This window comes from Malus sylvestris, chromosome 12 (assembly GCF_916048215.2).
Source record: "Malus sylvestris chromosome 12, drMalSylv7.2, whole genome shotgun sequence".
Classification (NCBI taxonomy): Eukaryota; Viridiplantae; Streptophyta; class Magnoliopsida; order Rosales; family Rosaceae; genus Malus; species Malus sylvestris.
Genome location: NC_062271.1, coordinates 5,292,441 through 5,311,677, shown reverse-complemented (window position 1 = coordinate 5,311,677; position 19,237 = coordinate 5,292,441). Strand labels below are relative to the sequence as shown.

Genomic DNA, 19,237 nt, shown 5'->3' with positions numbered 1-19,237 from the left:
GTACGCAAGTAAGCTTAAATCAAGGAACAAATATGATAAACCAAACAAGAAAAATTGTAGCAATAATCATTTAACTTTAATTCAGTTGTAGTAATGATCCTTCTAACATAACTCATTTTGACGGGATTCTAGTAAAGTTGATGAAAATAACCATATTTTGATGAGTTAAGGAATGATCATGGATTTTTAATTAAGTGATCATTACTCTAATTGAATTAAAATTGAAATTCATTTCTACAATTTTATCTTGTTGTTCATGTGGACACGACGTCGTTTCTCCTCGCGTTCATCATATTCTGCCCAGCTTTGAACCCCGCCACTCCCTCTCTCTCCGAAATGAACCGCTCTCGCCTGACGTCGCTGTTCAATTTCTACTCTCGTTTCGGTTTCCGAAACGTACCGGGCGTTTCGCTCTACTCGACGGAGACGTATGCCCGTCCTTACAGAGAGTCCTGGAGAGGCACACTGAACACCCTCTACCGTCGGATTTCTCGCTCCGGAGATCCGGCGGCCCCCATTACGCCGATTCTCGACAAATGGGTCGAAGAAGGCCGAACCGCACACAAAGATGCCCTCGTCACCATCATCAAGGAGCTCAGGCAGTACAAGAAGCACAAGCACGCTCTTGAGGTACTAGTATTTTCTATTTTCTGTTTGGTTGCCTGGAAAATGTGGAAATGAAAATAATTTAGGGTTCTTATTCAAATTTTTAGTTAAATTAATGAATATTCTGTTGCATTCGGTGGCATTGAATTGTCAATGGATGGAAATTGTGCTAATTGAGTAGCTTAATTGTTTTCCTATCTCCTTTTGAATGCATATAGTGACTGTTTATAGCTCTGTTTTTGCCCTGTTTTGGTCCCACAATAAAGTGTTATAGGGTCTAATAAATTAGAGTTCTCATTCAGGATTTTACTTAATTTATCAACTATTCTGTTGAACTCGGCGAAACTGAACTGTCAATGGATTGAAGTTGTGCTATAGGGTAGCCTAATTGTTTTCCTATCAGAGTTTGATTGCATATAGACCTATAGGGCATAGTTTGAAAAATGAAAAATAGAAAATGATGAGATAGATACTTGTACCCAGAAGAGCCTAGTGGTGTTGGATGATCACCCAGAAAACCCCAGCAAATTCCCATCTTTATTATTATTTTTCTCTTTTCTCTTCCACTTTGATCCTTTTTCTAATGCTTTGTAAACAAAGGAATAATTAAGCTTTGCTCTGATTAATTAATTTTGTGGTTTTCTGTCCTTGTAAATGTGTTTTGTTTATTTTATCTGTTAATTATCTGTTTAATTTTTCCTTAAACTGAACTATCTAGGCTTCTGATTTTTATGCTTATCTTGGTTATGTTTAACTAAATTAAACATTCCATGGACCATGGACCAAACTAATCAGAGTCGTTACTAATTTACCAACTCTCTAATTTCGAACAAGGCTTCTATTAGGCACTAAACCTAAATTTATAACCACAGCTTCCAGAATAACAGTTTAAGTTGGAGCTTCAAACAACAGTTTGATCTGTCACTTACTACTACGGTCTAGTAGTATTCCTCTTCATTTGTGAGTGAGAGGTCTTAGGTTCGATTCTCGCCAAAGACGAATTTGAACCACATTATTGCTAGCCCATTGCGAGGATAAGCCCACCCCCTCCCCCTTAGTGTAGATAATATCGTTTGTTCAAAAAAAAAAAAAGAACAGTTTGATCTAGAGCTTGGCATGTACAATCCGATCCATTGAATTTACTGGATGGTCAAGATTAAAACAAGAGCATGGTCACATTAATATATACTGAGGAAAGCAACTCACGTTGAACAAGTTTACTGTCATGCGTCGTTCTGGTTCACACGTGTCCTTTATACACTAAATAAAAAGTCATCTTGCATAAAATAAATACATTGACAACTCATTTCAATAATGACATATCACGTGTTTTTTCTGCTTAACATAATATTATTGAATTAAAACATCACATAACGAAAAACTCACTTCATGTAAGGCATCGAAATCTTAAGGTCAAAGAAAAGCACGTAAAATATGGGACGTGGGAATGATTGAGTGCCAAACTGAGTGGCTTTGGTCGATGCTTACGAAAGAAGGAATAAATTGCGTTGATGATGTCACCCGAAGGATATTGAAATATGGCCGTTGAATGGAAGCCTTCTGACCTAAATGGAACCGTATAAGAGGGATCCTGCTATTGGAGCGGCATAGGATTGTGCCCTCGTATCCACCATTTCAAGGCCATGTATTGACCATGTAGTGGCCGTTTAAAGTTCAGTGTTTGGCCCTTTTTAGCCCCATTATATATGGTTGCTATATGATCAATACATGGTCACGAGACAGCCCATACAAGGGCACTGTCCTATCTCGCTCCAAGAATGGAAGGGGATCCCTCTTAGAAGGAGCTCATATTCATTTAGACTGTTAACTCTGAGAGCCATTATTAGAATTCAAAATAAGACCACCCCAAATGGTCAAGCTTTCATCTGTTTCATCATCTTGATACTTGGATTTCTGGAGAGTGATTGTTGTCTAGTATGTTATCAAGTAGCAACCCAACTTCTGAAAGTTTGATTTTGTTTATTTATTTGCAGGTATCAATGTGGTTGTCTGACAAACGGTACTTTGAGCTTACGATTCCTGATGTTGCCATCAGGCTTGATTTGATTGGAAAAGTTCATGGAATAAAACAAGCTGAGGATTATTTTAACAACATTCCAAAACAGTTGAAAGGTCGGGATGTTTACTGTGCTCTACTGAACGTCTTTGCTCATGCAAAACTTGTGGAAAAGGCTGAAGAAATTATGCAGACGATGAGGGATTTGGGGTTTGCTAGGACACCGTTGTCCTATAACATTTTGCTCAATTTGTATTATCAGAGTGGAAACACTGACAAATTCAATGTTCTAATGAGTGAAATGGAAGAGAGGGGCATTGGTCGTGACAAATACACTTATTGTATCCAGCTCAATGTATGTGCAGCTGCTTCTGATCTTGAGGGAATTGACAAGGTTATGGCAGAGTGGGAATCCAATCCCAAGGTTCATATGGATTGGGATAGTTATACCAATGCAGCAAATGGTTATACGAAAACACAAAATGTGAAAAAGGCTTTGGCAATGCTAGAGAAGGCTGAGCAACTGATACCAAGTTCTAAAAGAAAGAGGGCAGCATATGAGTACCTTATGACACAATATGCAGCACTAGGGCAGAAAGATAGTGTTATGAGACTGTGGGAACTATACATGAAGCACTTGAAAATATACAATAGGGGTTATATAAGTATAATAACCTCAGTCTTGAAGGTTGGCGACATTGAAAGTGCCGAGAAGATCTATGACGAATGGGAATCCAAGAATTTAACTCCAGATATTCGTATCCCAAATTTCTTGATCAGTGCTTATATCAAAAAGGGCCTAGTTGACAAGGCTGAATCCATTATTAACAGGATAGTGCTGAAGGGTGCGAAGCCGGATGCAAAGACTTGGTACTATCTGGCAAAGGGCTATCTCAATCATGACCAAGCTGAGAAGACAGTTGAGTCGATGAGGAAAGCACTTTCAGTTGTTGAGGGGTCACGGTGGACGCCAGATAGGGATGTTGTGGCTGCCTGTATGGAATACATGAAACAGAAAGCAGATGTGGAGGGAGCTGAAGAATTTATAAGACTACTCGGGGAGAAGTGTAGTTTCCCTGAAAGTATTCAGGAAAAGTTGTTGGCTTACATGAATAATGAGGATTCAGTCACTGTAGAAATCGGTGACCTGGAATGGGATCATCTGAACAGAGTTCTGAAAGAAGTGGATTAGGGTTTAGGTTCCAATTATCCGAATCTGTCAGATACGGATTTGAAGATCATTGACGGTGTCTTGTTCTGAAAATCGTTGGAGGGTGGATTCTGATTCGATTTCCTCTGGGGTACGTAGTTTAGTCGATATTTAGTTTCTCTTTTGATGAGCAGTTTGTTGTCCCAACTAGTGGACTTGCTGGTGGTCTGATCTATCCACTGTTAAATGAAGGATGTTGGTTCTAATCATTTATCCTAATCACCATTTGTGCAATTTGCCTATTGCATGATAACAAGTTATGACAAAATATTTGATGAACTACTGATAAAGATTCAAAAGCACAGAACTCAATCCCAATTCATGTACAAAATTGGTCAACTGCCAACGAAGATTCCTTTTTATCTGACAAAGTGCTAGTATAAAGAGTTCAACTTTGCTAAACCCCGACGGTGATGGTGATGTTCACCTCCCATTTGATTGCCGTTAAGTTAGTTTGGTTTAATTGATTTGGCTCTGCAGCCTGTGCCTGCCTCCCTGAGCTCCAATTGCTTACAAAGCAACACCGATTGATGAGTTTGGAGCCCGCCCTTCTCCTTGACTTGTATTACCCTCCTCAACCACTGCCAACCTGTAAGGTCGCTCTCAAAGAAGTCTCGCCTCACCTACGCAATTATGCTATGCCTTGAGCTGACCTGGTACGACCGGACTGAGTCTGTATATCTAATTCACTCACTATCATGTGGTGTAAAAACAATGAATCTCGAAATTTAAATAGTTTCATTAAATTATGCTATGCCTTGAGCTGACCTGGTACAACCAGACTAAGTTTGTATATCTAGTTCACTTACTATCATGCGACGTAAAAACAATGAATCTCGAAATTTAAATAGTTTCATTAAATTATGCTATGCCTTGAGCTGACCTGGTACAACCAGACTAAGGGCTGGTTTGGTATTGTTGTGCTTTGAAAAAAAACTGCTGTAAGAATAAGCAGCTGTGAAATAAATCAGCAGAGTGTTTGGCAAACTTTTTTGTAAAAGTGTTTTTGGAAAAAAAAAAGAAAAAAAAGCAGTTTGATAGTGGGGTCTTTTCATTAAAGAAGCACTGTAGCTCCGTGTGCTTTGAAAAAAAACCAGTTTTCCAAAGCTGCAAATAGCTGCTTCAGCTTTTTCCTTTGATTTCAGCTTATTCTCACAGCAGCTTCCAAAATAAGCCATTTTTTTTTAGTTTACCAAACACCTAAAACCCTCACAGCTTTTTTTCATGGGTGCTTTTTTTTTTTAAGCACCTCACTCCCAAACCACCCCTAAGTCTGTATATCTAGTTCACTCACTATCATGCAATGTAAAAACAATGAATCTCGAAATTTAAATAGTTTCATTCAATTTCTTTTTCCGTTGGCTTCAGACTAATTAGCTTTGGGAATATGGTGTTTCAGAGAAAGCTAGCTGTGAAGTTACAGCATTGTAGGTGTTCTGATGGTTATGAACAAATATTCAGTAATTAAGTCTGGCGTTTAAAGGGTCAGGAGTGCTTGGAGAAAGTCGCATAAACAATCTCATTTCTTGCACCATCAGAAAAATCTTGCCTCTCTTCAAACTGATAACTCTGCATTCTCGTCACTTGTCACCATAAACTGGTAAGTGACAATTGGTCGGGGAAAATTTCTTTCTTCCTTCAAACTGATAACTCAAATCTGCACAGCACAGGGTCAGGATTGTTGAGCGAGTCTTGCGCACAGAGAATGCTTCAAGCTGCAACGACTTGGATGGAAAAATATTTGAACTGCTCAGCATCAAACTTTGTTGCCTGCCAGTCACAGATGGATACTACAAAGATGTTGGCGGAAGCTCTCATATTGCATCGGAGTTATGAGACCCGAAATCAAATGACATATGACACCCTCGAACTACTAATTCAAATATTCCATCTACTTCCCGCGGTCTTTCCCTAATCCCCCCAAGTTTTTTGCAAAACACATTGGTTAAGAAAGGGTGTCCGAGAAATTAGTAGCTACGAAAATGGTTGAAAAGGATCAAGTGAAGAGGTTAACGACTTAATGTGTATCGATTTTCTCATGGTTCACCGATATAAATGATAGTCTTCTTTTGGAAACCTTGGATCTGTAACACCATACCTCAAATGCCTCAGTCAGGTCAGGATATTGAATATGTTCATTCTCCAACCATTCAGTCAATATCTCCGCCTGCTCGACAGATGGAAGTGTAAGAATTATGGAAACAAATGTGGATTCCAAGGATTGCCACAGTTCACTATCCATCTTTAGCGTAGGAGCGTCATCACCGGTAGTTGTGGCAGAATCGATCACTGGTCTCGCAACCCTCACAAAAGGAAGCCACACCTTAACCATATGAAGCCGTTTTGCAGTTGGCAAAATGACAGTGCCGTAACCTATTGCCTCTAGAATCTTTGCTGCAACCTCAACAATCCTAAGCTTTGTCTCAATTAGTTCAGCTGTCGGCCTTGCTTGCTTTACAACGTTAACTATTTTATCCGATGCATCCATCCAATTGCAGACAAGTTCCCTCATAGTTTCCAACTTAGTTAATATCTGACATGCCCACGACAGATCTGATAAAAGCGTTTGAAACGACTGCATCTTCCCTCCATCAGAAGATAATTCTACTTCACATAACAAAGCTTCTAATAGATTACTAAATCTTCCAAATAGTCTATTCACACATTCTTTCACCTCGGATTTGACCTCATCATCGGCTGTTAAGAGCGGGGCATCATCATCTTCAGTAAGCATGTACTCAAGCTGCTCCTGGGCAGAAGACTTGAGATCATTCATGATTGGAGGAGGGGACGATGTGGCAAATCGGATGGTTGACAAAAATATCCCCATAATTGATGAGTGATTGACTGGAAGAAGACGGGCAAGAATTGGCTCCACTTGTGATCCCAGGCGTGGTACGATCTTTAAAATCTCCTCCTCCTCGGACTCTTCCCAGGGAACTGCTTCTAAGTAGTTCACACAAGCAGTTATGATTTGTGGGCATCCAAGCTTGACAGCCACCTGGAGAATTCCAATGGCGTTTTTTACACCATGCCACAAGTTATCAACTAAGCCATCTACTGCAACGTAAAAAAGGCGGAGAACACTGACATGGTGGTCAAATTCTGATTCTTGGCAGTATACGTCAACGCAGTTGCGTGAGTCAAGAATCTGACATGTTGGCCAATTTTCAGAGAGGCGATCAGCGAAATACTTGCTCTTTTCCATGAGGATCTGGGAATGACAATATAGCCGATCATCCCGCCCATCCTCTGTGCGTATCCTCACAACAACATCACTGGTTGATCGGTCCCCAATCTGGCTAGAAGTACTTTTTTCAGAACCCTGAAAGAAAAGAACATTAAACGAATAGAAGAAATAACAGACTAACCATACAAAAACTGAAATGAGGATAGCAATGACAAAAACATTTAGAGTTAACAAATGTTTGGGGAAACTTACAAGATACTCCATTGAAGCATTAAGCACTAATGAGTATACCTTGAACACATGTTGGAATCTGTACATAAACATGATTAGCACAAATGTTAGAAGTGACCATCATTAAATTTCCATACAAACCGGATAAAAAGGGTGACCCCGAGCCAACAAGGCTTCCCACTCGTCCACAGTCTTACCCCTTGCTTTGCAAAGAGGCTGTTTCCACGACTTGAACCCATGACCTTTTGGTCACAAAGTAGTAACCTTTCGTTGCGCCAAGGCTCACCTTCTTCCATACAAACCGGATATTTTTCAAAATTTCAATTGTTTTCCGTTTCAGTTTGGCTTGAAATAGTAACAATTATCAACATATTGAGCTGATTGTTGCAAATTGGGTCATAAAAGAATGAAATCACACCTTATGAGAAACATTATGTGACCAAAAAGAGTTGAAAAGTAGATTTGTGATATTATGGGACACTTTTCCTAGACTAACCAAACCATTTCACTATTGCCAGGTGCAGCAAAACAGCCGATTGCATGTGAGTTCTTGTTACATTTCAACTATATACCAGTTCAGATGATAGCAAAACAAAATTCAACCTAAGCCTTATCGAGCGGTAACGACTCCATTTACTTCTAACTAACTAGCTTAAATCCAAATTCTCAACTAGTTGATGCAGATACTTCTTATGTTTTTTCTCCTTTAAAATTGCTCAAAAGAACTTGGGAACCCATACCATATCAAATCTATATGATCATATCAAAATACGATCTGCCGATCTACTCTGACAAACACAGTCTACAACTCCAACTTATCCGAAAACATGGCAAGTAATAGAACAAACAGAAACAGAAAAAAAAAAAAAACATTTAAAGATTTCAAAATCGAACATAAACTAATATGTCGTCAAAATTAAAAACAAGAACAGAAGAACAAGAAGATGAAAACGAATGCATACATAAATTCCTTTTGAGGATGAAATATATTGATACATAACGAAGTGCAGTGGCATTGTAAAATTCATATAGGCGACCCCTCCTAGTGGAATAAAGCTTGTTGTTGTATCTACAGATTCGATTAAAAATTTGAACTTTATTTGACAGGACTTCAATTTTTCTTCTTCCCAATATTACATAAATTAATGTAAGTATTGGGACTAAACCCATATATTTCTACAAATAAATTTACAAAAATGAGAGAAAAAAATAGCAAGAAAAATAAAAGAAGTAAATTAATCGCCTTTATACCAAATTTTGTGATTCAAAATTTCAAATTTCAATTCACAAACCCAACTAAAAATTCAATCCTAATTCTTATTAAAAGAATAACAGAACGAAGAATTAAGAAGTGACATACAAACTGAATTTGATAGTCAGTAGTAGATGTGATAAGAACGATAAGCTATAAGGGACGGGGAGTTGCAGAGATGGATAAGGGATGAACACTGACCTGGATGTTGGAGTTTGGGGCGGGTGTGAGAGAGCTTGCGGATGACCAGAAAACGGCGCCGGAGGGGCGTGCTGAATCGCTGAGCAAAAAGAACGGCGCAGTGCAAAAGGTTCGGAGATGCAACAGTTGTCGAGTTTATTTTTTAATTATTTTAGTTTTTGTATTAACACTCTACATTAAAATTTAATATTAAATAACTTATTTATCATACTATGCAATGACAATTTTAACTTTACTAGGTTTAAAAAAAAGATTTTTAAAGAAAAGCTCCTGATATTATTCATTTTAACGAAAAACCATATTTTTATCCTAAGAATTCAATCTTGGTAGTATTCACTTACAACACATTTTTATCATTTTCATTAAAACTCAAAGTTTTCAATCTCTTTTCATTAGTTTTCCTTTAAAAAAAAAAGTGAACTGTTATTAGCACTCCAAAAATCTCATTATATACCCCAAATCACTTTTAACATATTATTTATCTTCTTCAACTATCAAAATCTAGCATACCATCTATTGTTTAACAAAACCCTAATAAATGAAACTACAAACATGTTGATTGAGAAAATTTGTTTTTGGCGAATGAAACACGATGTCGATGTTTCGGAAGCTTCACATGAGGTAAGACTTCATATTTTTTTTATTGTTTTAGTGATTTTGACGACATCGATAATTATTTAATCCTGCTTTTGATTCATTTTCAAGCTTCTATGTTCGTATTTATTTTTTAGAAATCACAGAGATTACATGAAGAATTAAACACCTAAAATTACAACTAGATATTAAAAACAGACGACATGGATTTTAATGGTGGAATTAAAAACAACTCACATATGTTTTAAATCCCAAAGAACATATTTTGTCAAAATTCCAGTCGGCATTTTTTGTCCAAATTAAAAGCTTTATAAGATTTGAGAAATGTGGGGTGTATAAAAAATATGAGATGCATGTAGAAAATGTAATATGTAGAAAATGTAAAGTGTATATTAAGAATGTAGGGTATGAGGGTATTATGGGAAAATATGTAGAGTGTATTAAGATAATTTTTAATTGAAAAAGCAAATATGAAGTGTATTAAATATGTGAGGTTTATTTAACAATTTGTGGGGTGTTAATATAATAAGTCATTATTTTTCTGTATTTTCTTCTTTTAAACGTTAAATCATGTGCTTTAGTGGGGCATGTGATATCTACTGTTCTAAAAACCTCCGCCTAATGTCGTCTAGACCTCGCTTAGGCTCCGATTAAACTTTAGGTGGCTGGTCACCACCCCCATTAATCTTTACGCGTTTGAAAAATAAGAATGGACACATGGACCTGCTTTGGCGCCCGCCTAAGCTCCTGCCTTGCCCGTTCATTCCTGCCTAAGCACCTCGGCCTAGGTCGCGACTTTCACTTAGACAAAAAGTAGATAATTTTCATTTTGTGTTTTATTTTTTATAATAAATTGTAAGAGACTTGTTAAATACTTAGATGAACACATATTATATGCAAGTTCTTCCATGTTTTCATTATGTTCTATTACTTTATCATTTATATGTTATCTTATTTTGCAATTTTTTATCCTAATGAAATTATGTATTTTTAAAGTATAAGTAGACACTTATTTATACGATATCCTCCTAGCCACCTAAGCACTAGGCCCATGCCATCACCAGACTAGTGTCTAACGTGTTTTAGAACTTTGATGATATCATATTATTGGATAGATACTGCACCTGTCTATGGTGAGTTGGAGAAATTCTAAAGTTTGGTTTTCGTATCAGCTCATAGTCACCACTGCAAATCCAATCACAAAAAAAAAAGGAAAAAGAATAGTAATATTCACACACTCGTTTTTATCTCCTACACACCTTTGTTAATTTTTATCTTTTATTTTCTTCAATTCATTTGATCCGAAACCAATAATTAAAAGAGGTATGCAATAAGTAAAAATGAGCGTACAAATATCACTACCCTAAAAAACCCAATCTCAAACCCGATTTGTTTTGTGGATCCCGACCCGCCCGTATTCAACGATCCGAGGGGAAAAAGACGGTTCGCGGATATTGGAGAATTCGAGATCCCCGCACAACGCAAATACAAAGCGATTGTTTCAAAACCAAGTCACGCTCACTCGGAGAAAGACCGAGAGAGCGACCAAGAAAAATGAGACCCAACATCGTTTCCGAGGTAAATTCTCATATCCGATCTATCTCTCTTTTCCCTTTTGTCCCGAGAAAATTCCAGTATTTTCTCCTATCTTCCGTTTGGTTGCTGAGAAAATGCAGAAATGGAAACCGGAATTTTGATTTTTTTTTTTTTTTAACTGCGAAATGAGGAGGTAGATGTTAAACAGTGAACTTAGCTGCTTTGAACTTCTCAACTTCTAGTTTTCTTTCTGAGTGATATTTTCATGTTTGATTTCGATTCGGTTTTGTTTGTTGTGTTTAGCTTCAGCATCATGAAACCTGGATCAACTCTGTTTAAAATTTGGAAACCCTAAATTTTCTTTAATTACATTTTGTTTAATTGAATTATGCTGAAATTAGTGTTTAATATGGTTTGTATGTGTGTTTGTTTGGGTTATAGTGAATTTGAGATTGATTGTATGTTTGGGTGTATGTATAGGCAGGACTGCAAACTAGGTTGAGGCAATGGTGGGAAAGCATTCCTTTTCTTACTTCAGCGGTGGTCGGCGTGTGCGCGACTATTTACTTGGTTTGCCTCCTGGTTGGATATGACTCCTTTTACGAAGTGTGCTTTTCACCCTCTGATGTTGTATCCCGATTCCAAGGTAAATTTTTTCATTGTCAGTGTGGTAATCTTTAGTTATTAGAAAGAAGTAGAACTTTGCCACCCTCCTTCCCGGGGTTAAACATGCGCTTCCTTGTCCCTCATTCTAGAACTATTATTCTCGATTGTTCACTTCTGGATACTCTTGTGGACCTTGCAATTAACGTCTTTTGTTTTCTTGTTTTTCTGATTGCTTCAATTTTTATTATGCAACTAAAATTTGACTTCACCACAAAACACCTTAGGTCCACTCTTCCAACTTATGTTCAAGTTTTTGTGCAGTTTCGTGTATGATTTGATCACAGATTTTATAAGCACTGGGGCTTTATAGTTTATACTAATGAACATATTAATGACATTGTTCAAGATTATTGCTTTATATTTAATACTTACAGTGATGAACTATTTGATGGTCTTGTATCATCATTATTTTTCTAACATTTGGAGATAGTGTGTTACGTGAATGTGGATACTTTAAATTATAGTTCCTGATCAAGTGGCTTTAACACCGGTGCTGCTTAACTTATTTGACCCCTGCACACTGACGTAGAAACCTTTTAGTAGTCTTTTCAAAACAGTATTTCCGATCATGATTGTTGTAAACCTAAATATTAAGCCTACCTAACAATCCGTAATTTAGTCCCCCTAACGTCAGACTTTAGCACAACCTTAGGGTCACTTGTCCGGCCCATTTTGAAATCAAATAGAGAATCTCTGCTCATTTTTAACTACATTTTGTTTCTCTATCAAAAGTATCTACTTTTAAATTAATTAATCTATGAAAGTTATATTTGTAGGATTTATTCAGCTGATAGAAAAATAATATGCCATTTTTGTATGCAAACTGATTTCATCCAATGGTCATCAACCTTTTGTTCTCTTGTTCAGTCTACAGGATTTTCACCTCCATTATCTTCCATGGTTCAGTGCTGCATGTGTTGTTCAACATGATGGCATTAGTTCCTTTGGGTTCTGAGTTGGAGAGAATCATGGGAACTGTCCGCTTGTTGTACATGATCATTCTATTGGCCATAAGCAATGCAGTATTACATCTTCTGATTGCGCTTTTGGTATCCTATAACCCTATTCACCCTTCTCAGTACCTCATGGATGAATGTGCAATAGGCTTCTCGGGAATCTTGTTTTCTATGATTGTTATAGAGACAAGTCTGAGTGGACACCAGTCTAGAAGGTTAGTGCTTTTAATTTTTCAACCATATTTGACTTTTCTATTGTCTCAGTGGGAAAAGGCTTTGTTGTTGTTGTTATTTGACTTTTCTATTGTCTAGCTTAAGAGAGAAAATTTCAAGTATTGTCTTTCTCTTACCTAGAATAATTTTTATTCATCTTTTATAAAATGAAGAATAAGATATTTAGAAGCTTTTCATGTGATCATACAATGGGTGCACTAAATTGTGCGCAGTTGTCTGTATAGATGCACATTTGAATTGTTTTCGCTGTTTTCGTTTGTTCCTGGAGAATGCATTGGCTTCTACTAACACAAACATTATTTGCCCTGCAGCGTGTTTGGACTCTTCAATGTACCTGCTAAATGGTAATGGCAGTAACATGCTTATGCCATGTTTAATTCTTATTCTTTTACATTGCCATATATTTTATTAATTATCTGACATTGATTACGCCATATATTTTATTAATTATCTGACATTGATTACGTTAATCTGTTTCAGGTATGCATGGATCTTGCTGGTAGTGTTCCAAGTTGTTATGCCAAATGTTTCTTTACTGGGACACCTATGTGGCATTTTGTCTGGCTTTGCTTGTAAGTTTCTCCCATTCTAATCTCCTGTTTCTTTTTTGTTGTGTCACCCGAGGAAGTTGGTGATAATGCTTTGTGTTGGCTTTGCAATACAGATACTTACAGCTTATTAAATTTCCTCATTCCGGGAACATCCTTCTATTCTAAAATTGAGGCCTCCTCATTGTTTGTGAGTAAACTGCTTTTGATGATTCATCAATTTGGAAACATACTATTGTTCGTCTTATTTAATTGGACTTATGCATTTATTGCGCGGATCCCTAATCTTTTTATTTTTTATTTTATTTTATTTTATAACTTTATGCTTCCAGTCAAGTTGTGTGAGGAGGCCTAAATTTATTGTGTGCACTGGTGGGAATCCTTCTGCCTTCATCCCTACATATTCAACCCAAGGTACACCCTCTAGGTAAGTAATATTTCTGTTCCTTTTACTTTTCCTTTGACTGATGAATTTTGGTAATTCGATTTCTTGAAGGACTACAGTTATTAATGTTAAAAGAGTTGTAAAATGGAATATTTTATTTACCAGTGGATTCTCTGCTGGAAGTATCTGGAGAAACTTGTCTTCATGGATCCCACAGAGGGAAACATCTGTACAGGTATTGTGTTTTTCACCTTTTGAGGATGTAAATGTTGAAAACCCTTTACTTACCGACCCTCTTTAAGATCCATATTCTACATCAAATGTCACTTGGATGTTAAGAGTGTTGTACCTTAATTCAATCTTTGAAATACACACTTTCTTGTAATTCCATTCCCTCAATGTTTGGTGAATATAAATTAAGTTACTAAATTTGATGACTTCCTATTGCAATAATGAAGTCAGCACAAGATGGTCACATGTTTCCTGGGAGAGGAAGAACACTTGGATCTGGTCGAGGTACTATTTCTGATGCTGATTCAGAATCAAACTTACAGGCTAGACTCTTGGACAATAGCAACTCAGAACGTCCATCAGATGCGGCAGTTATTGGTACAGGACAGAATTTATCTGATGGAAGGTATAAAAACTTAATGCATACTTATAGCTTAACGAGTTTGTTCTGGTCATGGATAGTGCTTTTATTGTTCTTTTACTCTTGTTAAAATGTTATCATGCACTCCTACCTATGCAATTACTCTCTTATGTTATAAACTTATAAGAGAGGAGTGTAACCACAGCTGCCTTTTTATACTAGAATGATTACGAAGGTTTTTTTTTCTCGTTTCTTTTGTTCTCTTAATCTAAGAGTTCCATTAGATCTTTTGATTGACCGCAAAATTTCTGCCAAGAAGGCAAGAGTTCGATTTCTTCCCAAATCTGGTTTTGGGCATCTTTCACCGTCTGTGAATTATTTATTCTCTGGATGTTTACATCTGCTGCCTTTTTACTAAATAGTTTACTTCATAGTAAGAATGTTCTCAAAATTCTTCTAGCAAATGAGGTAAACCAAAGCAAATAGTAAGCAGTATGCGGGAAAATGGTATTACCTCTTTTCTTGATATTTTCAGGCAGGCAACACTAAATAATGCAGCGGCAGAAATTCCTGTACACCATCAGGTTTGTCTTTTTAATTAATCATTTAGGTTTGCCTTGACAGTTCTTCCAGTCCATCTGGTTTATATAAGTCTCTTGTTTAACTTGTCCTTTGATTGCAGGATTATGTTGCATCTGAAGAAGAAATCCAAAGGCTTGTATCAATGGGTTTTGAGAGGGTAAGATGTTAAACCGCCCTGTTTTTCTCCTTAATCGAATGAGCTAACCATCCTATAGTACGCATTCTGTTAGCTGCATTGATTCATATCGATAGAGTTAGTGGATGCGGAGATTAGATATGAAATATGTTACCACACATCTGGAACGGGTTTAGATGATATTAGCATTTTAATTCATGCTTTCTGGTATGAACATCTTCTAATGAAGTCTTGGTAATGGGCTACAGACACAGGTAGAAGTTGCCCTAGCAGCTGCAGATGGGGATCTTAATGTGGCAGTGGAGATTCTGAGCCAACAGGTCTGTCTTTTGAACTCGTTGATTTCCCACGGGTGTTTCGATTTGAGATTTCGTGTTTTAATACGGAGATTGGGGATTATCTGCAGGGCTAAATGCAAGCAAGCAAACGAACTCTTTGACTTCCCAAAGATACGGTATCGCGTTTATGTAAAGTTTCATGTCTGCATATTGTATATTGTTTGCCGTGAATATTTGATTCGGTGACAAAAGATTCTGGATATGGGATATGACTACACACACTAACATCTTGTTTAAATGAAAGCACTGATATGGTTTACAACATTGCTGTGAAATCTACCAAAACCCGTCTACTGTATGCGTTACCGTTTGTGACTATCAGCTGTTGAAGTTTGTGACTATCAGCCGTTGATGTGCGTGTTCTGCACTCTGCAATGATCCACGGCTAACAGTCGCCGGGCGACTGTCCTTTAGCATTCCGAGGCGACTGTCCTTACCACGCATCTAGGTGATGCATTATTGGTGTAAGGAGGTTCTTAACTCATTGGATTGCCATAGTAAATCATTCTGCTTGTAATGTTCCTTGAAACCTGATCAATTTCCATACGTCATCAAATCAAACTAACTGAAAGGAGAAATCAAAGAGAGAGAGAGCTGGTTTGGTGGCTCGTTGGCACTCTAAAAATTTAATTGTGCACCTCAAATGTTCTAGTTCAATCCAACGCATAAATTGGAAACTGCCGAGGCTAATTTCATTATTTTCCCCCCCTTGGCTTATGTCATTAAAAAAAATGGAAAACTAATGGAAACATCCAAAAAAGTTATCTTTTAATCATCAAGACAAAATAATTTGATAATACCCAAATTGGGCATAGGAAAGAAGACAAGGGAGACAAGGCATTCAGAAAGATCACATGCATTTAGCAAGGCATTCAAAAAGATCACATTCATTCAACAAGTTCACATGCTGTTCAAAACAAAAGCAAAAGAAGACAAAGTAAAAATAATTTAGTCCACGTTTAGAAACAGTGCCGACAATTTCAACAACAGTAGAAGCAAATGGACAAATGACAAGTACCCAAGGACACAATAGTATCCTCATTCAGTGTATATAAGGAGGAGTTTCATTCATATTAAGGACACAACACCTCAATACACACTACTCCAATACACCTCAAGCATAGAGCACCCAAAGCATTCCTAGCATTCCTTGTAAACACTTATTTTTGTAAACATTTTATATATCAATAAAAGTTCAAGTGTACAGATTCAAGCAATCTCCAAGTCTTAAGTAAGTTTTCTTTCTTTAGTGTGTTTGTTTAATTAGACTTCTAGTCCAAAACAGGGAAACACTATTGTAGTTATATTATTAACCTGCTAAATTGACAATCATACTTTGTTCGAGCATTCTGTTATAATTGAATGTTTGCTATACAAATAACTGGACCTTACCTTTGAGTTCTTCATATCTCTGAGTTCAACCTTTAAGGTCTTATACCTACATTGTGAGCGGTCGTCATGCTGAGACGTGTCAAGTTCCATGTGCAAGGTTTTATGTCTAGTTGTTATAATGGACATCCGACTATGTGACCGGGCCTTTGCTTTGCGAATTTGGTATCAAAACCAAGTTTAGCATTTTAATAGTACAATTATAATAGTAAAGTACCTTGAGGACTGAAATCATTAACACAACTAATATCACACACTTGTTTAATTTTGTATGAATAATAGATATTATCGTCCTTGTAGACCTTGTCAACCACAACCACTAGGTATTTATTGTCCTAGTCATCCAAATATAACTAGCATAAAGAGAAGATTAACATATATATCCAAAAGAAATAGCAAAACTTTGAAGAAGCAGAAGTTTTATCTTGGTTATCTTGAACACTCTTCATTTATTAGTAAATATAATACCACAGAAGTGCATCATAGAGTTATAGAAGCATAAAAACAACAGATCAAACTTTAGATACCATGAGAAAAGAAGAGTTTCTAAGAAACCAGTTAGCCATAACTTTAGATAAATGTAGACTGTAGCTTATGATAAATTACCTAAATTTAGAAATTAGCGAACCACAAAAAAGAAAAATAACTTTAGACCAAAATAGTTTAGTTTGTTATTTTCCATTAAGAAAGCATAATCATATTTTGCATAGTGAAGAAAATTCACAAGCCAATAGTATTGTAAATCTTATTATTAGTCAAGTAGAAAATATAAAATTAAAAAATAATAAGCATAATTATTTATTAAACCAGTTGATAGAACATTTTCAGAAAAAATCCATAAAAACAATTAGACAAAATTTAGATTATATTACATCTCAGTTAGAAGATAATAATAAAAATATTCAAATGTTTCCGAGCAAAAGAGAGAAAAGAAGTTATTGACCTTATAGATAGTAAACCTAAGCAAGTAGAACTTAGATCACTAGAAATAGCTAAGCAATTAAAATTAGAAGTTCAAAAAATTCAATTAGTGCAAAAAGAGTTGAGTGAACAAGTAGATAAGTTAGATTATAAAATAAATAGATTATTAGTTTAATGACCGATTCTAGAACTAATAGAAAATAGATCCAAGTTTTGAAAGAAATTAGTAAGTTAGATAAAGAACCAGTATGTTTAACAGATTTTTCAACACCAGTAGCTAGTAGTATTATCCCTATTAGACAAAATAATTTAACTATCCAATTAGTTTTAAGTTTAGCCGAAAAAGTAGACCAAGTTGAAGAACAAATAACATAAATAAATCAAGTTTTACATAACACATCTTCATCACTTCCACCATCTTTGTTAGAAAAGTTAGAAAATTTAACTTGAAGAAGATAAATCATTTTGACAATAGAAAATGGAACTATTTAGGAGAAAAGGAAAAAAAGTAGTTAGAGTTGAAGATATTTATTCAAATGAAGAAGAAGCACAATAATTTATTAGAAGATGATTTAAGAGAACACAGAGAAATAAATATAATTTGTATCAATTAGGTTTATTTGAAAATAGAAGTAGAATTGTAAGTAGCATTAGTCAACATGAAGTTAGCTATATTGATAAAGAAGTTACACTTAATATACTCAATAAAGAAGCAGTTATCCACTTGAGAAAATCACTTTTTAGTAAAATTCATATAGGAACAATATTAATTGGAATAACAGGATTAACCAGGGCATAAGTAGGCACAAAAGCATTAGCGTACATATATGATGACATATGAGATAATCACCAACAAGCAGCAATAGCAACAACTGAAGTAGACTTAAGTTCAAATTACAGTAGTGTTAAAAAATGTCATTTCTATCATTCTGAGGATCACCTAAGGAAGGATTGTCCTAGCTTTAAAGCTTGGTTGATCAAGAAAGGTAAAACAACAATAAATGTTTTTGTGATAGTAGAGTCAAATATGATTTGTATTTATTAGAATTCTTGGTGGTTTGACATAAGTTGTTCTATACATATAACAAATTCTTTGCAGGGATTTCAAAACCAAAAGAGAACAAGTAAGGAGGTCTACAATGTTTATGTTGGAAATGGGAATAAAGTTGCAGTTGAATCTGTTGGTTTTGTAAAACTGAGATTGTCAACTGGCTATGTTTTAACTTTAAGTAATGTACTTTATGTTCCTTCCATGAGAAGGAATTTGTTTTCTGTTATGCAATTTGTAAAAGATGGTTTTTCATTTGTAGGGGATATTAATCAAATTAAGTTTTATTTTCAAAATCAGTTTGACAATCTACTCGGTTATGCATTTCCAAATGGTGATCTTTGGCAAGTTGAATGTTCTTATCACCAGGAATTCTCAGTGTTGAGCATTCTGCTTCAAAACGTATGTCCCTAAATGATAAGTCTTACATGCTTTGGCATCAAAGACTTGGACATATTTCGAGAGAAAGGATAATGAGGTTAATCAAGAATGGAATATTGCCAAAGTTGGATATTAATGATACTGTGGAATGCATTAACGGTTTCAAAGGCAAAACTAACACCTCAACAAACAAGTGTGCAACAATAAGAAGCAATGGTTTCTTA

General features: G+C 36.0%; 3 protein-coding genes across 6 annotated transcripts; 2 read left to right on the top strand and 1 right to left on the bottom strand.

Moving 5' to 3' along the window:
• Positions 1-256: 256 nt before the first annotated feature.
• Positions 257-4,067, top strand: LOC126594278 (pentatricopeptide repeat-containing protein At2g20710, mitochondrial-like). Its single transcript, XM_050260518.1, has 2 exons — positions 257-630; positions 2,601-4,067. Exons 1-2 carry the CDS (start codon positions 337-339, stop codon positions 3,813-3,815), a joined length of 1,509 nt encoding a protein of 502 aa, XP_050116475.1. The 5' UTR covers positions 257-336; the 3' UTR covers positions 3,816-4,067.
• Positions 4,068-5,148: 1,081 nt separating this feature from the next.
• Positions 5,149-8,867, bottom strand: LOC126594279 (BTB/POZ domain-containing protein At3g05675-like). Of its 4 annotated transcripts, none has more exons than XM_050260522.1 (4): positions 8,708-8,867; positions 7,276-7,333; positions 6,925-7,158; positions 5,149-6,834 (listed from the first exon to the last, which is right to left on the bottom strand). In XM_050260522.1, the coding sequence occupies exons 2-4, from the start codon at positions 7,285-7,287 to the stop codon at positions 5,851-5,853; spliced, it is 1,230 nt and encodes a 409-aa protein (XP_050116479.1). In that variant the 5' UTR covers positions 7,288-7,333; positions 8,708-8,867; the 3' UTR covers positions 5,149-5,850. The 4 variants fall into 4 exon arrangements, with proteins under 4 accessions (XP_050116479.1, XP_050116478.1, XP_050116477.1 ...); XM_050260521.1 differs by adding an exon at positions 7,452-7,543 and having other exon boundaries at positions 5,149-7,158; positions 8,708-8,863; XM_050260520.1 differs by having other exon boundaries at positions 5,149-7,158.
• A 1,849-nt stretch (positions 8,868-10,716) lies between these two features.
• LOC126593810 (rhomboid-like protein 15) lies at positions 10,717-15,538 on the top strand. The gene is made up of 13 exons (XM_050259930.1): positions 10,717-10,879; positions 11,318-11,483; positions 12,371-12,674; positions 13,005-13,037; positions 13,174-13,265; positions 13,358-13,431; positions 13,574-13,668; positions 13,792-13,861; positions 14,085-14,263; positions 14,754-14,802; positions 14,901-14,957; positions 15,185-15,256; positions 15,343-15,538. Exons 1-13 carry the CDS (start codon positions 10,856-10,858, stop codon positions 15,346-15,348), a joined length of 1,221 nt encoding a protein of 406 aa, XP_050115887.1. The 5' UTR covers positions 10,717-10,855; the 3' UTR covers positions 15,349-15,538.
• The last annotated feature ends 3,699 nt before the right edge of the window (positions 15,539-19,237 follow it).